The 17,766-nt window shown below is 43.2% G+C and overlaps 1 protein-coding gene across 1 annotated transcript in view; it reads left to right on the forward strand.

Annotated features, from left to right (window-relative positions):
• The first annotated feature begins 961 nt into the window (after positions 1–961).
• UQCC1 (ubiquinol-cytochrome c reductase complex assembly factor 1) overlaps positions 962–17,766 on the forward strand; it is a 47,766-nt gene continuing 30,961 nt past the window's right edge. Inside the window, exons 1-5 of the mRNA XM_066330460.1 lie at positions 962–1,032; positions 5,184–5,288; positions 6,625–6,729; positions 11,451–11,558; positions 13,818–13,890. Coding sequence (XP_066186557.1) covers positions 1,009–1,032; positions 5,184–5,288; positions 6,625–6,729; positions 11,451–11,558; positions 13,818–13,890 — 415 coding nt within the window. The 5' untranslated portion in view covers positions 962–1,008. The remainder of the gene's footprint in view (positions 1,033–5,183; positions 5,289–6,624; positions 6,730–11,450; positions 11,559–13,817; positions 13,891–17,766) is intronic.

Raw genomic sequence — 17,766 nt, forward strand, 5'->3', positions numbered from 1 at the left:
TAACTCTGGTCCATCCTATTCCCCACTTCGTATGGTAATTAGCCAAAAAGCAATTAAGCATGTGTAGTTTGTTCTTTGAAATGAGTCAGTGGTCCTTCTTATGGGGTGGGGTCTCAAAATGATGAAGTAAGATGGGTTTTCCTCGCTTTGACTTTTTAACCTTTTAGTGTTGGTGACACCTGGATCCTGTTTTCTCAAGACTATCTGATTTATGATCACACTGTATTCTTGGAGTCTATTGATAAGTTGACAGGTCTCCTGATTTATCAGTTCCTTAAATCCGGCTTATGTTAAAAAAAGGGAAGTTTACCTCAACAATATCCAGTTAGTAAAGGGAAGTCTACGTCAGCAATATCTAGTTTAACTAGAGTCCTTAATTTTTCAAAATTATATCTCAGTGACACTGAGAACCATAGCAGGAGCCAGGGAATCAGGTGGACACGGAGAGGGAGACAGGAGCCAAAGACTCACGAGAAAGAGCTGAGACTTTGCTGTGCTCGAACTATGAGGGTGTAACAGCCCAGGGGTTCAAGGAGGCTCCGGCTCGGGCCGTTTCTGCGTTGCAGCGCTGTGGATAAAAAATTTTGTGTAAAGAAATGTGCGACTCTGCTACGGGAAATCTGGTCTGACTGTGTGAGAGTGGTGAATGCAGGGACACCCTTCGGCTCATTTGAGTCCCCCAGTGTGGAGGGGCTTCGCTTCCAGCAGGGAAACTCTCTGACCTTTGGTAGTGTGACTGCCAGGGCGTTACAGAATAGCCAAAAATAGGAAGCTTCCTTAACATTTACCTCCCATGAGCAGCCTATGGCCTGCGCTTTAAATACTGGGGAAAGGCGCTCTCCTTCCCATGGAGACACAATTACATAATTACGCTCTCGGGCGCGTCATTTTGGGTTTGTCGCAGGCCAGAGCAGGCTCCCGACGCCCCGGCGCAGCGCGGCCGCCCGCCTCAGGCCGCTCCCCGCGGAAGGGGCCGGGCCGCGCCGGCGGAAGCGGCGCCGGGGGCTGATGGCGGCGCTGGCGCGGGCCCTGGTGAGTGAAGGGCGGCGGGGAGGAGGGGAGAGAGCGCGGTGCCGAGGGCCGAGCGGCGTGTGGAGCCGCGGCTGTCCCCGCGCCGCCCCTGTGGCGGCCTCCCCCCGCAGCCCGAGGGCTGTCAGCCGCGGCTGCCGCCTTCCCGCCCCGTGGCCTCGCAGCCCATGTCTGGCGAAGCAACGGGGCGAGCTTTTCCCGCGGAGTTTGTGTTTGCGGAAGGGTTAATGAGGAGTTGGAGCGTGTTTAGAGACGGGAACGGAGTTGAGGAAGGGGTTGGAGCGCCAGGAATGGCGGAGGGAGCTGGGGGTCTCCGCTTGGAGAAAAGGAGGCTCAGGGGGCACCTTCTGGTTCTGCACAACTCCCCGACAGAAGGGGTTCGGGCTCTGCTGCCAGGGAACAGGGGACGGGATGAGAGAAAACAGCTTCAAACTGTGCCAGAGGAGGTCCACCTTGGACATCAGGAAGGATTTCTTCACTGAAAGTGTGGTCAGGCATTGGAAGGGGCTGCCCAGGCAGGTGGTGGAGTCACCATCTCTGCGGGTGTGTAAGGTGTTTAAGTGCCATGGTCTAGTTGACCTCGTGGTGTTGGGGTTCATAGGTTGAACTCGATGATCTCCGAGGTCTTTTCCAATCCAATTGATCCTGTGAGTGTGTTGTGTAAGAGTTTGGGCTGCTGGTGGGGACTGGAGACACGTGCCTGCCAGTGGGCCTCTGCTGGGCTCAGTGTGTGCCCCAGGGGTGAGCATTGTCCTTATGGGACCTCTCGCTCTCGAGCTGTTTGATAGCAAGGATAGTGTAAAGATTCTAATTCCTGTGTTACTGGTCAGACACTGGCACCACCACAGGGCAGCGGTGGGGTTATCATCCCTGAAAGTGTTCAAACACCATGAAGATGTGGCATTTAGTGACATTGTTTAGTAATGAACCTGGCAGTGCTGGGTTAATGGTTGGACTTAATCATTTTAGAGAGCTTTTCCAGCCCTAGTGGTTCTGTGATTCAGACTGGAAGTGTTTGGGTTCCTGTGAAAGTGTGGGTTTCCAGTGGCTCCACTCCTTTTTTCTTTCCCATTCATTTGTTTGCATTTTTTTTTTTTTTTTTTTTTTTTTTTTTTTTTTTTTTTTTTTTTTTTTTTTTCCCTATTAGCCTTTGAAGCATCTGCAGCAGAGTTCTTCTTTTTAGCATTTTGTCTAGAAAACGGAATTTTGTACCTGGATATGATCTTATATCACCAGGGTGGCCAGTGCTGCTAAGTGGGAGCAGATTTCTCAGGAACAGGAAACGCTTTTGGTATGGGGGCAATATCCACTTAAGAAATTCGTCCCCAGGTACTCTGAGCCGAAGGCTCAGGGTGTGGTTTCCCCAAGCATGGTGAGCCCTGCCCTTTCCAATCTCAAGATGAAAGCAGCCAAGCACAAACCTGCCCAAGAGCAGCTGAAATGCAGTGACCTTGAGTTCCTGCTTACTCCTCCCACCCCTACCCTTTCTCTGTGCTTTGTCCTTGCTCTGTTGCCTGCCTTTTTCTTGGACACCGCAATCCAAGTGCTGGAGCAGCAGAACAATAACAACAGGTTCTGCAGTTTGAAAACATTAAAGAGGCAGTGGTCAGCAGACAGGGAGAGGTAAGCCAGGCAGGATGGGAGCAGGGAGAGCAGTAGGAAAGCAGTGAGGCACCAGAAGGGCTCATCTGTCTGTGGAGCTGCACACCCAGTTTTTGCAATGAAAACTGCTTCTGAAGGGGAAGGATTTGCCTCCTGGGCTTACCTGTTCCTGGGCAGCTCCTCAGCCAAATGCCGCTGAATTCATGTGGCAAAGTCGATTAGATTTTTCAGCCTGACCAGAAAGGTTTGTCTTTAGAGAGGAGATGGTGTAGCTATCTGCCATTTTTGTATTCTGAAGTATGCTCAGCTTCAGCTCAAGAACTGTTAATCCCTGGCGTTTGTCAGCACCTGTTTCTGCATTAGAATTTAGTGGTTGCCTAATTGTATGAAAACAAATCTTAAAACTTTCTGTGTTTCTTCCTTCTACTGGAAATAAGGAAAATTATTTTTTTTGTCTGACTGAATTTCTGGTGTATGATACAGCCCTGACATTTCACCTCTGTTCCTTAATACTGGCATTATAATAAATCTGGCTTTTGTCCAAGATACCTTGATGAATAGCTTGTCTGCTACCTAAGATTTTCCAAAAGGTTGCCAAGAGTATTTATAAGACTAGTGATACTGTTTCATCTCTATCTTCACAAGGCAGCTGTGTGCAGACTATTCCTGAGTAATCCTGTTCAGTTGGTACATTTTCTTTTAGCCAAGAGGACAAGCAAAAGTAGCACTTGTAATTTGAAAGGAGGGCTGTGTTCTGCAGAGTGATGCTGGCTTAGAGGAAATTCCTTTGCTCCTTGTATTCACTGCTATCTCCTGATGTCTGTTTTCTTTATTACTGAATTTTTTATCACGTCTCAGTTTTTAAGTGTGCTCGTGCTTATTGTTTGTTTTCATATCTCTCTGTCCAGTTTCGTTGCATTTGTGCTTTTCGACAGTTCTAAACCTCAACATGTTCAAGCCCTAAACCATATCTTAACCTGGGCATGCTAATGAGAAAAAGCCTCAAAAAAGTTCTGTCAGATCCTTGGAATCTTGTAGTAATTGTTCACAAGAAAAGGTTAGTTCTTTCTCATGGAGGTGTTTGTTAACCTGTTTGTGTCAGAACACTAGATTATCTCAAACGCTACTTCATGGGACTCAGCTGAAATGGGTTTTTTTCATAGAAATGTATCATTTTCATAATTTTACTTTCTGACAGTGATGTTACGTCCAAAGATCAGAAGCCTGAGTAGTCTTGCTTCAGTAGAAGTGGGAAGGTGTAGTGGCAGTGAACACTAACCACATTTGTCATGAGACAGCATCATCTCTCCCTTTGCAGTTTTTAAAACCCCAAATCAATTCCCTTAACTGATTCAAAATGCAGCTCTGGGAAGGGTTGAGGGACAGCCTGCAAGGCTGATGGCCACACCTGAGGGACAGCAGTGACTGTGCAGGTCACAGAAGGGGAACTGGAACTCAGGTTCGTTTGTGTTGGTTCCTCCTATCTCTGGGCAGATCTGCTGCTCTCGTGGTTGTCCTTTCACTGGGTACCACCAGGGACAGTCTGACTGCCCACCCCACCAGATATTAATACAGATTTGTAAGATTTCTCTGAAGTCTTCTTTTTCTGAAAACTAATCCTCTCCTTATATGTTGGATGCTTCAGTCAGCGGCCAACCAAAAATGAAGCTATTTTTATTAGAAATTGACATCTCCATTCTAGTAAGATACACATTATTTCCAGTATTAATGTAGTGCATGTATGAAGGAGGCAAATATTGTACTAACTTGAATATTGCAGAAAGTGAAAGGTGCAAAAAAAGTGCAGGCAAAAAGCTCTACCTCTTCTTTGTATTGCTGACATTTTCATGGCAGAAAATAATTATCCTAACTGAAATTTATTGGGACAATATGTGCTTTTGGAATATGAAAATTCTTAGCTGTGCCTGAGTAAGAGAAAGATGCATAAAAGCTGAGTTGGATGAGGGCTTTTTAGAGCTTACTCAGTCAGTTGAAGAATGCTTCTTAAATATTTGAATTTATTGTATAGACAGAGAAGTTGTGGTGTGGTTTTATGATGTAGACAGCCCACCATTTCCTTCCATTCATCTGTTTCTGTCATCAGACTTGGGTTGGATACTTGTCCTGGAAGGCAAAATATTTTCATAATCAAAATTTATACCTTGTCAGGCACAAGTTGGGACTTGAATCTGAGGATTGTTAGAATCATAGAATATCCTGAGCTGGAAGGGACCCGCAAGGATCATTGAGTCCAATGCCCAGCCCTTCACAGACACCCCAGCAATCCCATCCTGAGGGTGTTGTCCAAACACTCCTGGAGCTCTGGCAGCCTCGGGGCCGTGCCCATTCCCTGGGGAGCCTGGGCACTGCCAGCACCCTCTGGGGAAGAGCCTTTTCCTGAAATCCAACCTGAACACACCCCCCTGCCCCCCTGACACAACTCCATGTTGTTCTTGTCGTATGAATGAATAAAACCTGTGGAAGCAGAGGAAGAGTTAAACCCTTTCTGCACATTTGTGTCCTTTTCTTTGTTGCTCATCTCCTCATTGCAGAGCTGCCAGACTGGAGTAACCCAATGGATAGCAGGGTGCAGTGGATTGCTACAGACCGCTGCAGTCCCGGGCCGGTGTAGGCGGATGCTCTGCAGTATTTTCCAGGTAAGACATCAGAGCATGTTAAAGTGCGTGAAAAATGGAATGATCTTAATTACCAAGAAAAAGTAATGGTTTTTTAATAAAGAGGCTTCCAAAAGTGATGTCTTCACTGTGTATTGTGGAAATACCGAGGCAACTCTGGAGTTCTCTGCTGCAAAGAGTGAGCTCCCACTCCTGTTACACGTCCAGGTGTGTCTGTTAATAGATCCAGAATGATATGTTGTGAGAAGATTAAATGCAGAAGTCCAAGTGGAGGTATTACTGTTACAAGCCAGCCACATTTACATGCTGTTTCCAGCATTTTATTTTAGAGAACACTTTTATTTTATGGAACATCTCCACTGTACAGTAGCCTTGGACTTCCTAGTACTGATGGAGGTTTACCTTGCACAGCGCATTTAGTGTTGTTCCAGTGGAAGCTTTGAAGCTTGGCTCACAGTTGTGAGACAACCAGCATAGTGCCAGAATGTGTCTGTCCAGAGTAAATCAACTAGAGCATCATGTAATAGCAGTTAATGATAAAGGGGTGAAAAATGTGTAGAAAATGGGAATGGATGCCAACCCTACTATTAAAGCACCAGTTCACACTAGTAGCACATGATGTTGGGACTGGAGGTAGAAATGAGCAGTTGTGAAGTTAATAATGAAGTTGGGTTTACTCTACATTCAGTACACATCTGGGGATGGCACATCTGGCTCTGAACAGTATATTTACTTGGTCTGAATTAATTGATAAATAAGGTACTGCTAAGATAGGTGTCCTGGGAGGAGCTGTGAGAGTGTTCTGTTCAGTGTGCAGCTTCTTTCCTGAGGAGCCCACTTGGTCCTGCTTGAGAGTTTTCTTTGTTGTGCACTAGCTCTGTGATGGAAGTCGTGCTCTAAAGTCATAGGGTCTGTAGTGGTAGTTTTTACACTGCAATTTGTGTTTTCTCAAGCCCTGGCCAAAAACAGTTGAATGGGTTATAAAAGTTGTAGATAAAAATAGCTGTTTGTCTGCTAAGTCAGAAAAACCAATTATTTTTCATTAAGAGACAAACCCCATAATTAGAAGTAGTGTGAGAGTCAAAGCAGAGAGCCTGTGGCTTTTGAGTGCTGTGTTCTGCCAGTCCATTCCATTGGTACATTTATGGAACACTGGAAAATGCAGTGTGGAGCACCACATTAAGCATAGACAGCCATTTTGTTTGTAACAGTTGTTGTAATAAATTTGTGCTTTTTGTGATACAAAGTTTTTCAGGATTAGCCAGAACTAATTGACTTGGAAGCAAACTACAGGTGGTTGATGTAAAGTTAAGTCAGTGGTCTCTTAATTTTTTTTTTCTTTTATAATTTCTACTAGAGACACAAGGCTGGCCCCTTCCAACCCTCTAAATTCTGTGGTGGATTGTTTGAAGCAGATGGAGCCATCACACAGCAAAACAGATCCTTTTATGATGTGAATAAGGTGAGAAGAGTTGGGTAGTTTTATTGTTGGAGGGCACATGTGCTGGTGATTCTACAGAGATAGGAGGCAAAACACTTCTGAGAACATGTGGGAGAGGATTGAACATTTCTCTAAGATGTTTTAGTGTAATGTGAACAATGTGTCTGGTAATTTGAGAAGGAATTCCGTTCTTTTCCAGAAAAGGAAGGGCTGGCGTAGGAAGGTGCAGTTACAGTTGGGTTATCAGGGTGAAGGTTCCATTGACAAGGCTGAGAGCTTCATTCCAGTGAGGAAAGAAATTAAGTCAGGGTGTTGGGGGCAGATGTTCCCTCCACACATATTAGAAGTGACAAGATGTTTTCTGATTCTTTAGTTTGGGAATAATCTGTGGTGACAGTTTTGCTATCTTCTAAGCACTGAAAATTGCCATGCAATCTACTAATAACAGCTAATTATTAGCTATTAACAGCTATTTACTGTTCATCAGTATATTAACTATTTTGGTAATCTGTGGTCCATATGTCTTGTTCATGTATTTTCTTTTGTCTTGGAGTAGAAGTTTTCTGAGACATGAATCAGTTCCATAAAATCAGTTTACTACTTAAACTAAGGGTGTTAGCATCTCTCAACTAAGAAATATCCTAATACTGCTCTTGTTAATCCAGTGTGAAGAAAATGGCAAAATGGAACACATACATGAGAAATGAGAGGACAGAAGGAAAAAGAGTTAGGGACTGATGGGTAAAACTTTCATGAAAACAATAATCCCAGTTTGCTATCTAGCTAATAGTGCATTTTGCTGCTGTGGAGTTAGAGGTACATACTAAGAAGGATTTTAGATTGGTTATTTTGACATGGATAGAAAAAATGAAGTAAAATCAGAAGTGTACAAGGCAAGGAAAGAGCCCCTGCCAGCTCTTCGCATTTAGTTTTTAACTGGGGGTTTTCCTTCTTATAGTCAGTTTCTCAGTGTTTTTCAGCTCTTAAGATAAACCAAACATTTTGCAGAGATTGAAACATATACAAAGAGGTTGCACAGTTTATTATGGCCAGATCTAAAGCTGTAATCCAGGCTCCCAAAAATGGTGCAGGCCCCAAGTCCCCATTCCTGCCTGCACTTGCAGAGCGGATCAGGTAGAGTAGTGGGAGACAAGACAGTTAGATCAGACAAACCAGGAGTGCCATGAAGATCTTCAAAGCAGGTCTCAAGATTTGCTTTTGGTGTATTGGAAAGGGCAGGGGGAGGAGTACAAGGGCTGAAAGATGGATGGGGAAACTTCCCAGTTAAAATAGCCACGGTGTATGGAGCCAGGCAGGATTTATGACCAGAGAGGAAGCAGTTTACAAAACTGTAGGTTTGAGGTGGGTTTTTGGACTGCAACTTCACTATTTTGAATAGAGAAGTACTTACTCATCTTTGAGATGTGAACTTGACCATGCAGTCCTGGTGGGAAAGTGGTTTGGAATTAATGGTGAGCTCCAGATGTTTCAGTTTATGTTTGATGTCAAAATTAAAATGATTGTTTGCTTTAAGCTTTGCTTTTCAGGTATTGAGCAGGAAAGGCAGCCTGAGGTAGGCTTATGTCCCTTGCAGTGTCTTGATGAGCTTGTTTTGAGTGAGTTATAAAATACATCTTTTAAGTTTTCTCTCTCTCTCTCTCTGTGTTGTGGTTTTAGCCCAGCTGGTAACTAAGCACCATACAGATTGCCCCCTCCTCATCTCAGTGTTTCCTAGATCTGATTTTACAGCTGCTTACAGGATTGTTTAATTGCATTTGGCTGCAGTCTTGTCATTGACAGGTTGAGGTTCAGGCCTCTATCAATGGGTTGAACCAAGCACTTTCTGCTGAAACCCCTTCACCATCTCCTGGCTAGTCCAGGCTGCCTTGCAGAGGAATGAAGCAAAACACATGGCATTTCCTAGAAAAACCTGCTTGTTGGTTAGCCATTGTTCTAGTGATGAGCTAACAAGATATGAATTGAGATAATTTTGGTTATTAACTTTCTCTGCATAATAAAATCCTGTACACAGGGAGACTTCATATGCATTTATAGATAAGAGGCATGTAGTAAAATTCTGCCTGGGTTCACTAGAGGTTCAGTGTGATTTGAATTCCTGTGGAGGAGATGAATGCTGATTTAGTGAGTGTGGCAGTGATTATTTGACACAAGTTCTGCCTTGAGCAGCTCCTTGAGCCTGGCTGGAGGGGGATTTTGGATTTATGATGGTAGGCTAGGAGCTATTTGTAGTGTATGAGGGAGTATTGCATTGCATAATCCTGAAGGGAAGGTACTAAACATTGGTTTAAATACCCATTTATGTGTCAGTGGAGTCACTGGGTCCATCACATGTGGATGAATTTAGAGGGTGGGATGTGCCTCTGCAGACATTGGTAAGAGGGGATGTAGTGAACAGGTTTAATGCCCAGCATTCAGAGGAGAAACTGAGTATCACAGGAGGTCCTGGGCAGTGTTGCACTGTCTGGGTGGTTGACAGATGTTAAAATGGTGCTGGGTGTGTTTCTCCTCATTTACCTGAATGCTGGAGGTGGCAGAGTTTAAGCCACTGACAGCCATCTGTGGATAGTGCACAGGTGCAGAGTGTTTTACCTCAAATGCTCAGGCTTCTGTGTGGATATACATGGGGGTGGATTCTGTCTCAGAGCTATAATTTTTTTCACCTTTACAGTTAGTTTTTAATTAAGTATAGCAACTTGTACAGAGTATGGATCTGTATTTTAATCTGTGTCTTAATATGTATTTACTTATCATTTGTGCCATTTCAAAAATGACTATAATAGTGCTACAAAGTGTGTAGAGAATGATCAGAAAGGGGAAAAGCTTTCTAGATGAGAAAAGCCTATTTTAGGACGCTTCTAAACTAAGGAGTGTGTGTATGATACTGGCCTATAAAAGTAATAAAAGTTAATGAAAAGTGGGATAGGGAATGGTTATTTGCTGGTTCTTATGGGAAAATCTGGAGCATCCAAGGATCATAGAATAGTTTGGGTTGGAACAGACTTGTAAAGGCAACTAGTCCAAATTACAAGGTTGGATTTTAAAAAAGGCACAAGAGATTTTTTTTTTCACGTAATTAAACTCTGATAAACAACATACCACAACTTTGTGTTTCTGAGGTTAAAGTTTCAAATGCCTGGATACTAAAGGTGTATCCAGTTTGAGCTGAGAAAAAAATGAATGAATAAATTTTCTTGTGCAGGAATGTCTGTCAGGAGCGGGACAGGTACATCCCAGAAGGCTGTAGCTTTATGTGCTGTATTTCTCTGCTTTTGTGTCATCCCTAAGGATCTGCTCCTGATCCTTGCTGGAATTGGCATCCTAGTCTCATTACTTTTGCAGATTATAATGGCTCTCAGCTGTACTTTCTCAAGTATATGTAGGAGATTAATGTGCAGTAGACAGGTTAAAAGTAATTGACAGCAAAACGTCAATACTGCATACTTAATTAATGAAAATTATTTGCTGGAATACTGGTGGTGATTACAGCTGGCTGATGGCTGCTGCTGAGGTCCTTAGAGGCAGAATGCCATAAAGTTTTCTTACCAGTTGTGCTGCTTTGGGCTCGGGCAGAGTAAATTTTCTTCCCAGTAGCTGGTATGGGCTGTGGTTTGGATTTGTGTTGGACACAGCCCCAATAACCCAGGCATGTTTTAGTTATTGTCAGCAGGGCTGATGCAAGGTCGAGGCCTTTCCTGCTCCTCAACCCACCAGTGGAGTAGCTGGGGTGTGCAAGAAGTTGCAGGTAGACAGAAGGGACACAGTGGGGACAGCAATCCCAACTGATTAGGGACAGTCCAGACCATTCAGCACCATTCTCACATGGAAAGCTTGGGAAGAAGGAGGAAGTGGGGGACATTGGTGTGATGTTACTCTGATGGAGCCCAGCTGTCCTGGGGATGGCTTAGCACCTGCCTGCCCGGGGGAAGTGGGGAATGAATTCCTCCTTTGGCTTTGCTTGTGTCTGTGGCTTTTGTTTTACTAATTAAGCTGCCGTTATCTCAGCCCCTGAATTTTCTGACTTTTACTGTCCCAATTCTCTCCCCTAGGCTTAAACCACAGCATTAGGCCAGGGGTGTTTAAGGTGTGTAGTGAGTCTGGAAGAGAACATTTCTCTACATGTTTTCAGACACTGCAAATCATTGCTGAATTAAGTGCTTTGCTGATGTGGATTTTCTGCCTGCGCTCTGTAGATTAACTGCAAGGGGAATAGCAGTCTAGGGGAGCTCTTTGATTAGAATAGTGAGTTCATGTATCTTCATTGGTTTCAAAACAGAGCTGATTGGTTTGTATAGTGCAAAATTACTGTAGAATGCCTGTGAGAGGAAGAGAAGGAATGTGAAAGGTTAGCTTTATTTACTCTGTTTCTGTGATTTGTTTGCTCATTTTGCCTGCAAAATACTTAAGCCTAAGTAAAGATACCTAGAATGAATATGGGAGTCTGGTATAGGAGCCATATTTTGGAAAGCAGGTTTCTGTAACTTTGAATGGGAGCTTCCAAAGGGTTGTTGTTATCACAATGGTTATGCAATGTTTGTGTTCATAAACAGAGGAATGGCACATATGAAAACCACGGGGATATTTTCAGAAGAGATCTAAACAATGTTTTGCTTTGTTGAACAAAGAAAGCAAGCAAAAAAGCACTACAATTCTCTGTTAAATATGTAACTTTGATAGCTATTTTAATTGCTGAGACTGAAATATGTGCTATTTCAATTTTACAGCATCTTTCTGCAAAAGATTCCTTGCAACCATCTGAAGAAAAAGTGGGTGTGATTACAAGGATAATAGAAGCAATGGGGTTCACAGGACCACTCAAGTACAGCAGATGGGTAAAGCAGTAATTTAATAATTCTTTTGATTTTTTGATAGTTCTAAAAAGGAGACCAAAAACACCCCCACATTTTTTTCTATGATAGGAGCAGTACTTAATGGAAAAGTTCTAATGTAAATTCTTGTTTTCTGATGTAAGGAATTAATAATCTAGATCTTGAACCTCCATTATGTATTGCTATCATTGACATGTGCAACAATACTGTATTTGGTTCGTAGAGTCTAGATCCTTCTTGAATGTCTTAAGATACCTGATTTTCAGTTCATTTGTGCATCAAAGAACAGAATAAGCGCCTTAGCAGGAGGGTCTGCTGAGCAGTCAGTGGTGAGATATGGTGTGGTTGCTGTTCAAATCACTGTTCAGTGGTAGCTGACTAGGGCTGAGTCCTAAATAGGTTAATCTCTTTCTCCTTTTCTTTTTAAATAGCCCTTTCATAAAAGGGTTGTTAACACCGACTAAGTGAGAGCAGCTCTGTAAGAGATGCTTTTGGTTCTTTATTTGGAAGAGAGAGGATGAAATTCGTAATTTCTTTTCTCTGAACTAATGAAGAGTACGAAAGAATGAGAGGAAAAGGCAGCTTGAAAGAAGGACTGAGTCCAATTGTGTTGAAATTAAAACCAGTTATTTGAATAAAAAGATTAAAAATAATAGAAGTTTTAAGGTGCTTTGAATGCAGAGTGCAGCTTTTCAGACACTGGTCTGAAGCTGTTGCTGATTGCATGCTGCTCCTCAGAAAATATAAAGCAAAGATAAATGACTTGCAACAGGCTTAGGTATTTTGGTTAAAATCAGTTGCTTTAATCAGGTGATGCTAAACCTCTTGAGAGTGTAGTTTCTCTCCCATGTGCTTGTGTACATATTGTTGTAATAAAGATTCTTGTTAGCTCTAAGTGTTGATTTCAGAGTTCTCTTTAATTGCTGCTCTTTACTGCCTGCTTTTGGCTGGGGAACCTGGGTTGGGAGAGAGTTATTTTGTGGTTAGGGCCCAAGAGACCTGAGTTCATTTTTGGCCTTGCCCGTGCTCTCTAGGAGATCTTTGGGAAGTTTCTTAATATTTCTCTTGCTTTTTTCTGTTTCATTCTCCCTTCCCCCATGCTACTTCTACACCCTAAAACTTCCATGATTAAATTTCATCAGTTTCTCCTTTGTTACCTGTGTTATTTAAGGGCTGGATTGTGGGGACTGTTTTTTACAATATGTTTTTAATGTCTAGTAATGCCTGCTCTGGGGCAGTGAGTCTCACCTGGGAGATCTCTGCTCACAGGCTGGGCAGTGTTTCCTTTAAAAGGGAAACCTTCAGAAGTCCTGTAAGCAATGTAAATCATTTTACTTCAAGAAGTTTAGCTGTATGTTTGATTTTTGACAGAAGCCTGAGATTATGGAATAAGAATAATAATGGGCTCCTGTGTTTCCTCAGCAATCAATTGCAACTTCTTTATTTTCCTTTTTGTTGGAAGAGATACGAATAATTACTTTGGTGATTTGAGCTGCCATTTAGCAGGTAGGGTGCTCATCCCTGCAGTATGGTGTGCACTGAAATGATCACTGGTATATGTCACTAGAAAAAGCAAAAACCCAAACCAGAGCAATGCAAACTCAGTGCCATTTCTCTTTAAGATTTTTGCGATTTGTTGTTGTGTTTTTTGAAGCTTCAGCAAATGTGTCTGTGTTCTAGATGATGCACTGGAGGTGTTTCGGGTGCAGTGGCAGGCTAGGAACAAAATGAGAAGCGCCAAAGTGCATGGGAATACCTCATGTTGTTCATCATTTGGGATTCCTTTCCCCCTTTTTTAGTCAGTCGAGTGTCACTTTTTTAGGAAAAAAAAGAAGCTGTTTTTAGGACATGTCTGGTATGTGACTTCTTTAATATTAAACAATTAAATTACAGAAAACACTCTTAGTGGTATAATTCACCTAAATTTACTAGAGGAAACCAGGAGTTGTGAATTGGGATCTTCAGAGACTCTATTAGGAAAGCCATTTAATTTATAATTTCTGTAATTATATCAAGTATTTTAACACACTGGATTTGGAAGGATAGTCAGGAAGACATTTGATAATATTTTTACTTCAAGGCAAAATTAATTATACTCACGCCATTACTGGCAGATCTGATAGTGTGTGTGCTCCTGGAAATCTCAAGTGGTGGTGATTCTCAAAGGAAGTGTTTTCAGAAAATGGCAGTGTGTGGAACAAAGCCAGTAGTGTTCATCAGCTCTGGTGCTGAATACTTCAATTATCTCTTCTTTTTGTTTAGAAGATTAAGGTGGCAGCGCTGCGCATGTACACGTGCTGTGTGGAGAAAACTGACTTCGAGGAGTTCTTTAACAGTAAGTGCTGGACTGATGGTATTTGAACTCTGCCCTGGTAAGAGAACACACGATAGAATTATGTCACTGGATATATTTCTGCCAATAAATACAACAACAAAAAGACTTGTCAGTCCCTACCAGGGCATAGTCAGCTGAAAGGGGCTGTACTGCAGCATTCCCTTAAGCTCTGGAGTGACAGGGGTACAAGGGCAGGCTCTGGAGTCTGGCATTGTTACATTTTCCCTGCTGCAGTGGGGAACAGGAACAGGGGTGGGTTGGGTAGAACTCAGAATATCTGGACTGTTGCATCGAGTGGCAACAGTGATCATCATGTCCAGGGAGGTTACAGCCACCGGCAGAGAAACAGACACAAGTCTTTTCTGTTAAGCTGGAGAATCTGTTTATCCCTCACACTCCAGGCTGGGGAGGGAGTGAAGATGAAGCAGACTGAGCAGGAGCAGGGTCATGAGGTTATATAGGGTGTTGTAGGGGTGGGGTTTTCATAGGAGGAGTTAACAAAGGTAAGATGACCTTAAAATGGGAGCACTCACACTGGACGTCAAAGGATTATTGCCATTTTTTATTACTGGGGTGGGATAAGCTAAGAATGCAAATATCTCTTCCCTTTTTGTGGTGGTCACATGGTCTCTGTGTAATTCCCTGCACCATCCCAAGTATAACTGGGTGGCAGGTAAGGGAATCACCCCCATCCTCTAATGCACAACTTTTTTATGATACAAGGTCAGTTAGATCGCAGGGATGACCTGTCTCTCTCTGTCATGGCTGGGGCAGGTTTGGGTACAACTTAAGAGGCTTTCTAGATTTTTTACTGATCCTGACAGCATTAAATCAGGACACATCTCTTGACTGGGTAGAGAGTATGACTAGAAGAGATACAAGTCCCTCCTATAAGTTTATAGGCTTATTAGTGGCTTGGATTGGGATGTTTTTTTCATGCTGTATACAGTGTTTTCTAATTATTAGCTAAAAAAAATCTGTTGCAGCTTTGAATAGTTTTAGATTGGGCTGGTGAAGGGAGAAGATGTACTTTTGAGACTTACGTAAGCTACAATAATATTTTTTTCTTACGTGAATTATTTCCTGTGTCAGTGTGATTTAGCTGGTAGTAAACCCATTAGCTGGATCTAGCCTGTCACCTGGATTCCTGAGCTACCAGATGCTTTCTTACAGCCCAGTTTGGGGCTGCTACCTCAGGAGAGATCAGTTGAAGGGGAACCTTCATCCAATGCACAGTTTATTGAGGATGGTGTGTTCGATGGTGTTGCTCCTGCAAAATTTTCAAGTGTTTTTCAGAAGATTTTCCAAACTTGTGATGTGGTTTTGGCAGTTGCAGGAGAGAGAGAACTCTGTAAGCAGTAGGATTCATCACTAGTGATCAAAACTTGAGAACCTCGTTTTCCCTTGTGCACACCCTCTCCCAGCTGTGTGCCCTCCCAGGCTTGCTCATATAGGGTATCCTCTGTTTGTGGTGTTTACCTCTCAGACAAGGGTGTTGCTGTCTTTAACTGGTGTTTCACTATGCCTGTTTAATTGTACAAAGATCTATAAATGTTGCCCTAGCTTAAAATTTAAAGCAATTTCTAAACATGTCTGTGGAAAAAATACTGGCACATATTTTCAGGTTCAATATGGAGTAAAATAGCTTGAGTTGTGTTTTTGATGTTGTCTTACTGTCTTAAAAAGAAAACTTGTATTTTAAGGAGTAGAATATGTTTGCATGTTCTTGAGGCAGTTGTTGCCCAAGGAATAAGGCAATTTTCTGAGATTAATGGAATGCATGATTCACCCACTGGTGATACAAGAACACCTATCACTGCTTGTAGTTCCAAAGAAATCATGGTTTTTATATCAAAACAGGTAAAAGAAGTTTCTTTTACTTCTGTCTACACAGAAACGCAGCTGTTTTGGGAGATTAGCTCCAAAATTTAACAGGTTTGTGATCCATGTTAAAAAGTTTTCCTCTAAAACACAGGCAGTATGGGATGGACAGGAAGCTTTCAACATGATTTTGCCATGGAGAAGCTTTAGGCTGTGGTTCCATGGGCAGCTGAGTTGAAGTAGCAGCCAAAGGGGAAAGTCTTACATCTCCATCTTCCTGTGCCCCCGTTCTGGACTGCACAGTTATGTCCTTGATGAATGTTCAGGTCACTGAAAGAAAACATCTCAGTTTGCTGACATCCTGGTGTGTGCATTGGTGAGCTAAAGTGGCACATGGAAGGTCTGGTGCAGAGCAGCTGTGGCACAAAGCAGGAGCTAGGGAGTGCATTAATTGAGAGGGGAACTTGGAGCACGATACCAAACTTTCACTTAAGTTCACCATGTCTTCATCAAACTGTGTTAGTTGGGACCTGATTTTTTCCTTTTGCAACTTAAGATGCATGTTGCTTAAGCCCATTGCTTGCTCCTGAATGAGCAGCGTGAGGGACTGATGGGAAGAGAAGCAAGTGCCTGTGAACTGTGCCATGGTGCTGCAGCAGCAGAGCAGTGCCTGAGCTCTGTGGGTGCTGCACCACTCCCGATGCCACAGGGAGCCCCAGGTGCTGTCTGAGCCACAGCCATGTGCTGACCTGTGCTGTGTTTGTGCTCTGCTGCCCCCAGCACTTCTGGCTCTAGCTGGAGGATGTTGATATCCAGGTGAGCTGCTCAGAGTCAGCTTTGCTCTCTGGAGAGCTTATTAGCTCCTTCCTTGCTGTGTGTGAGCCCTGTTAACCTGCTGAGCTGACCTGGGAATCCTACAGCCATCCATGTGTGAAACCACTCGTGGGCTCGTTAACCTGAGTGAGCAGAACCAGTTCTTCACATAGCCCTCCTCAGCATTTTCTGGATGTGCTTTTGTGGTGTGATTGTGTTGTGGCATAAGGAACAACTGCGCTGTGACCTTATGGAACTTGGATTGGTGTGTGGAGTTTGTAGGGTAGTTCTCTTACAGTGACAGTGTAAAGAGTGGATAGTGTGATGGTGAGGATTAGGACAGTGATAGCATTTCATATCTTATGGCCTCTCTTCTATCTCACTGCATTCCTGCTGATGCCCAGTGGAATTTCTGAGACTTTTTGTGGCACAGTATGAGAGCCCTGTGATCTGCCTGTCTCTGTATATGCCTTAGAACAGCAGTTCCTAAAATACAAACTTCGGGTATGCAAGTCGTTAGGCCACTGTGGGATATAAAGAAGATGTTTTAATTGAGACTCTTGAGTATGAAACTGCAGTTAATTTTATTATGCTTGTCATCCCTTTGTCTCTTGATAATGGATCACTCATGGACAAAACTTTGGGAGTTCGGCTTTAGAGTCCATATCCCAAATCTCAGCACAATGCTGCTTATGTGGAAAGTGGAGCTATTTTAGGATGTCAGCTGTTTCTTGTTTAAAGGAGAAGAGAGAAGCAGCAGAGGGAATAGCAAAGTTGCTGGTGCCAGGTTTGGCAAAGAGCTTGGGTAGTTCCAGTGCAACACAGGAGGCAGCCTGTGAGGAGAGAGTTTCATGCCTGACCTCAGACTTGAAAGGTCAAAAGAACTTTGAATCAGGCAGGTAATACCCAGAGCTGAACTGGAACTTGGCTGATGAATATGGACCGTAGGGTTACCTTGAATTCCAGCTGAACTATTAATACTGTTAATTCTCTAGAGTCAGGCAGCTGCAGCAGTAGAGAGCTCATCCTACCAAGTCAGCCTTTCAGATGGCTCCTAGTGGGGCTCAGCACAGCTCAAAAAGACTGGAGGTTACAGGACTCTTGGTTCTTGTGTCTTCCATACCCCACCCGGTGCCTTCCAGGCTCCTGCTGCTGCCTGCCACACTCAGGGGAACACTGACACAGTACACCTGTGGATATTATCCCATTGTGTCCTTCCTAAAGCTGTGGTAGTGGCAAAGA

This window comes from Sylvia atricapilla, chromosome 16 (genome assembly GCF_009819655.1).
Source record: "Sylvia atricapilla isolate bSylAtr1 chromosome 16, bSylAtr1.pri, whole genome shotgun sequence".
In the NCBI taxonomy this organism is placed as follows: domain Eukaryota; kingdom Metazoa; phylum Chordata; class Aves; order Passeriformes; family Sylviidae; genus Sylvia; species Sylvia atricapilla.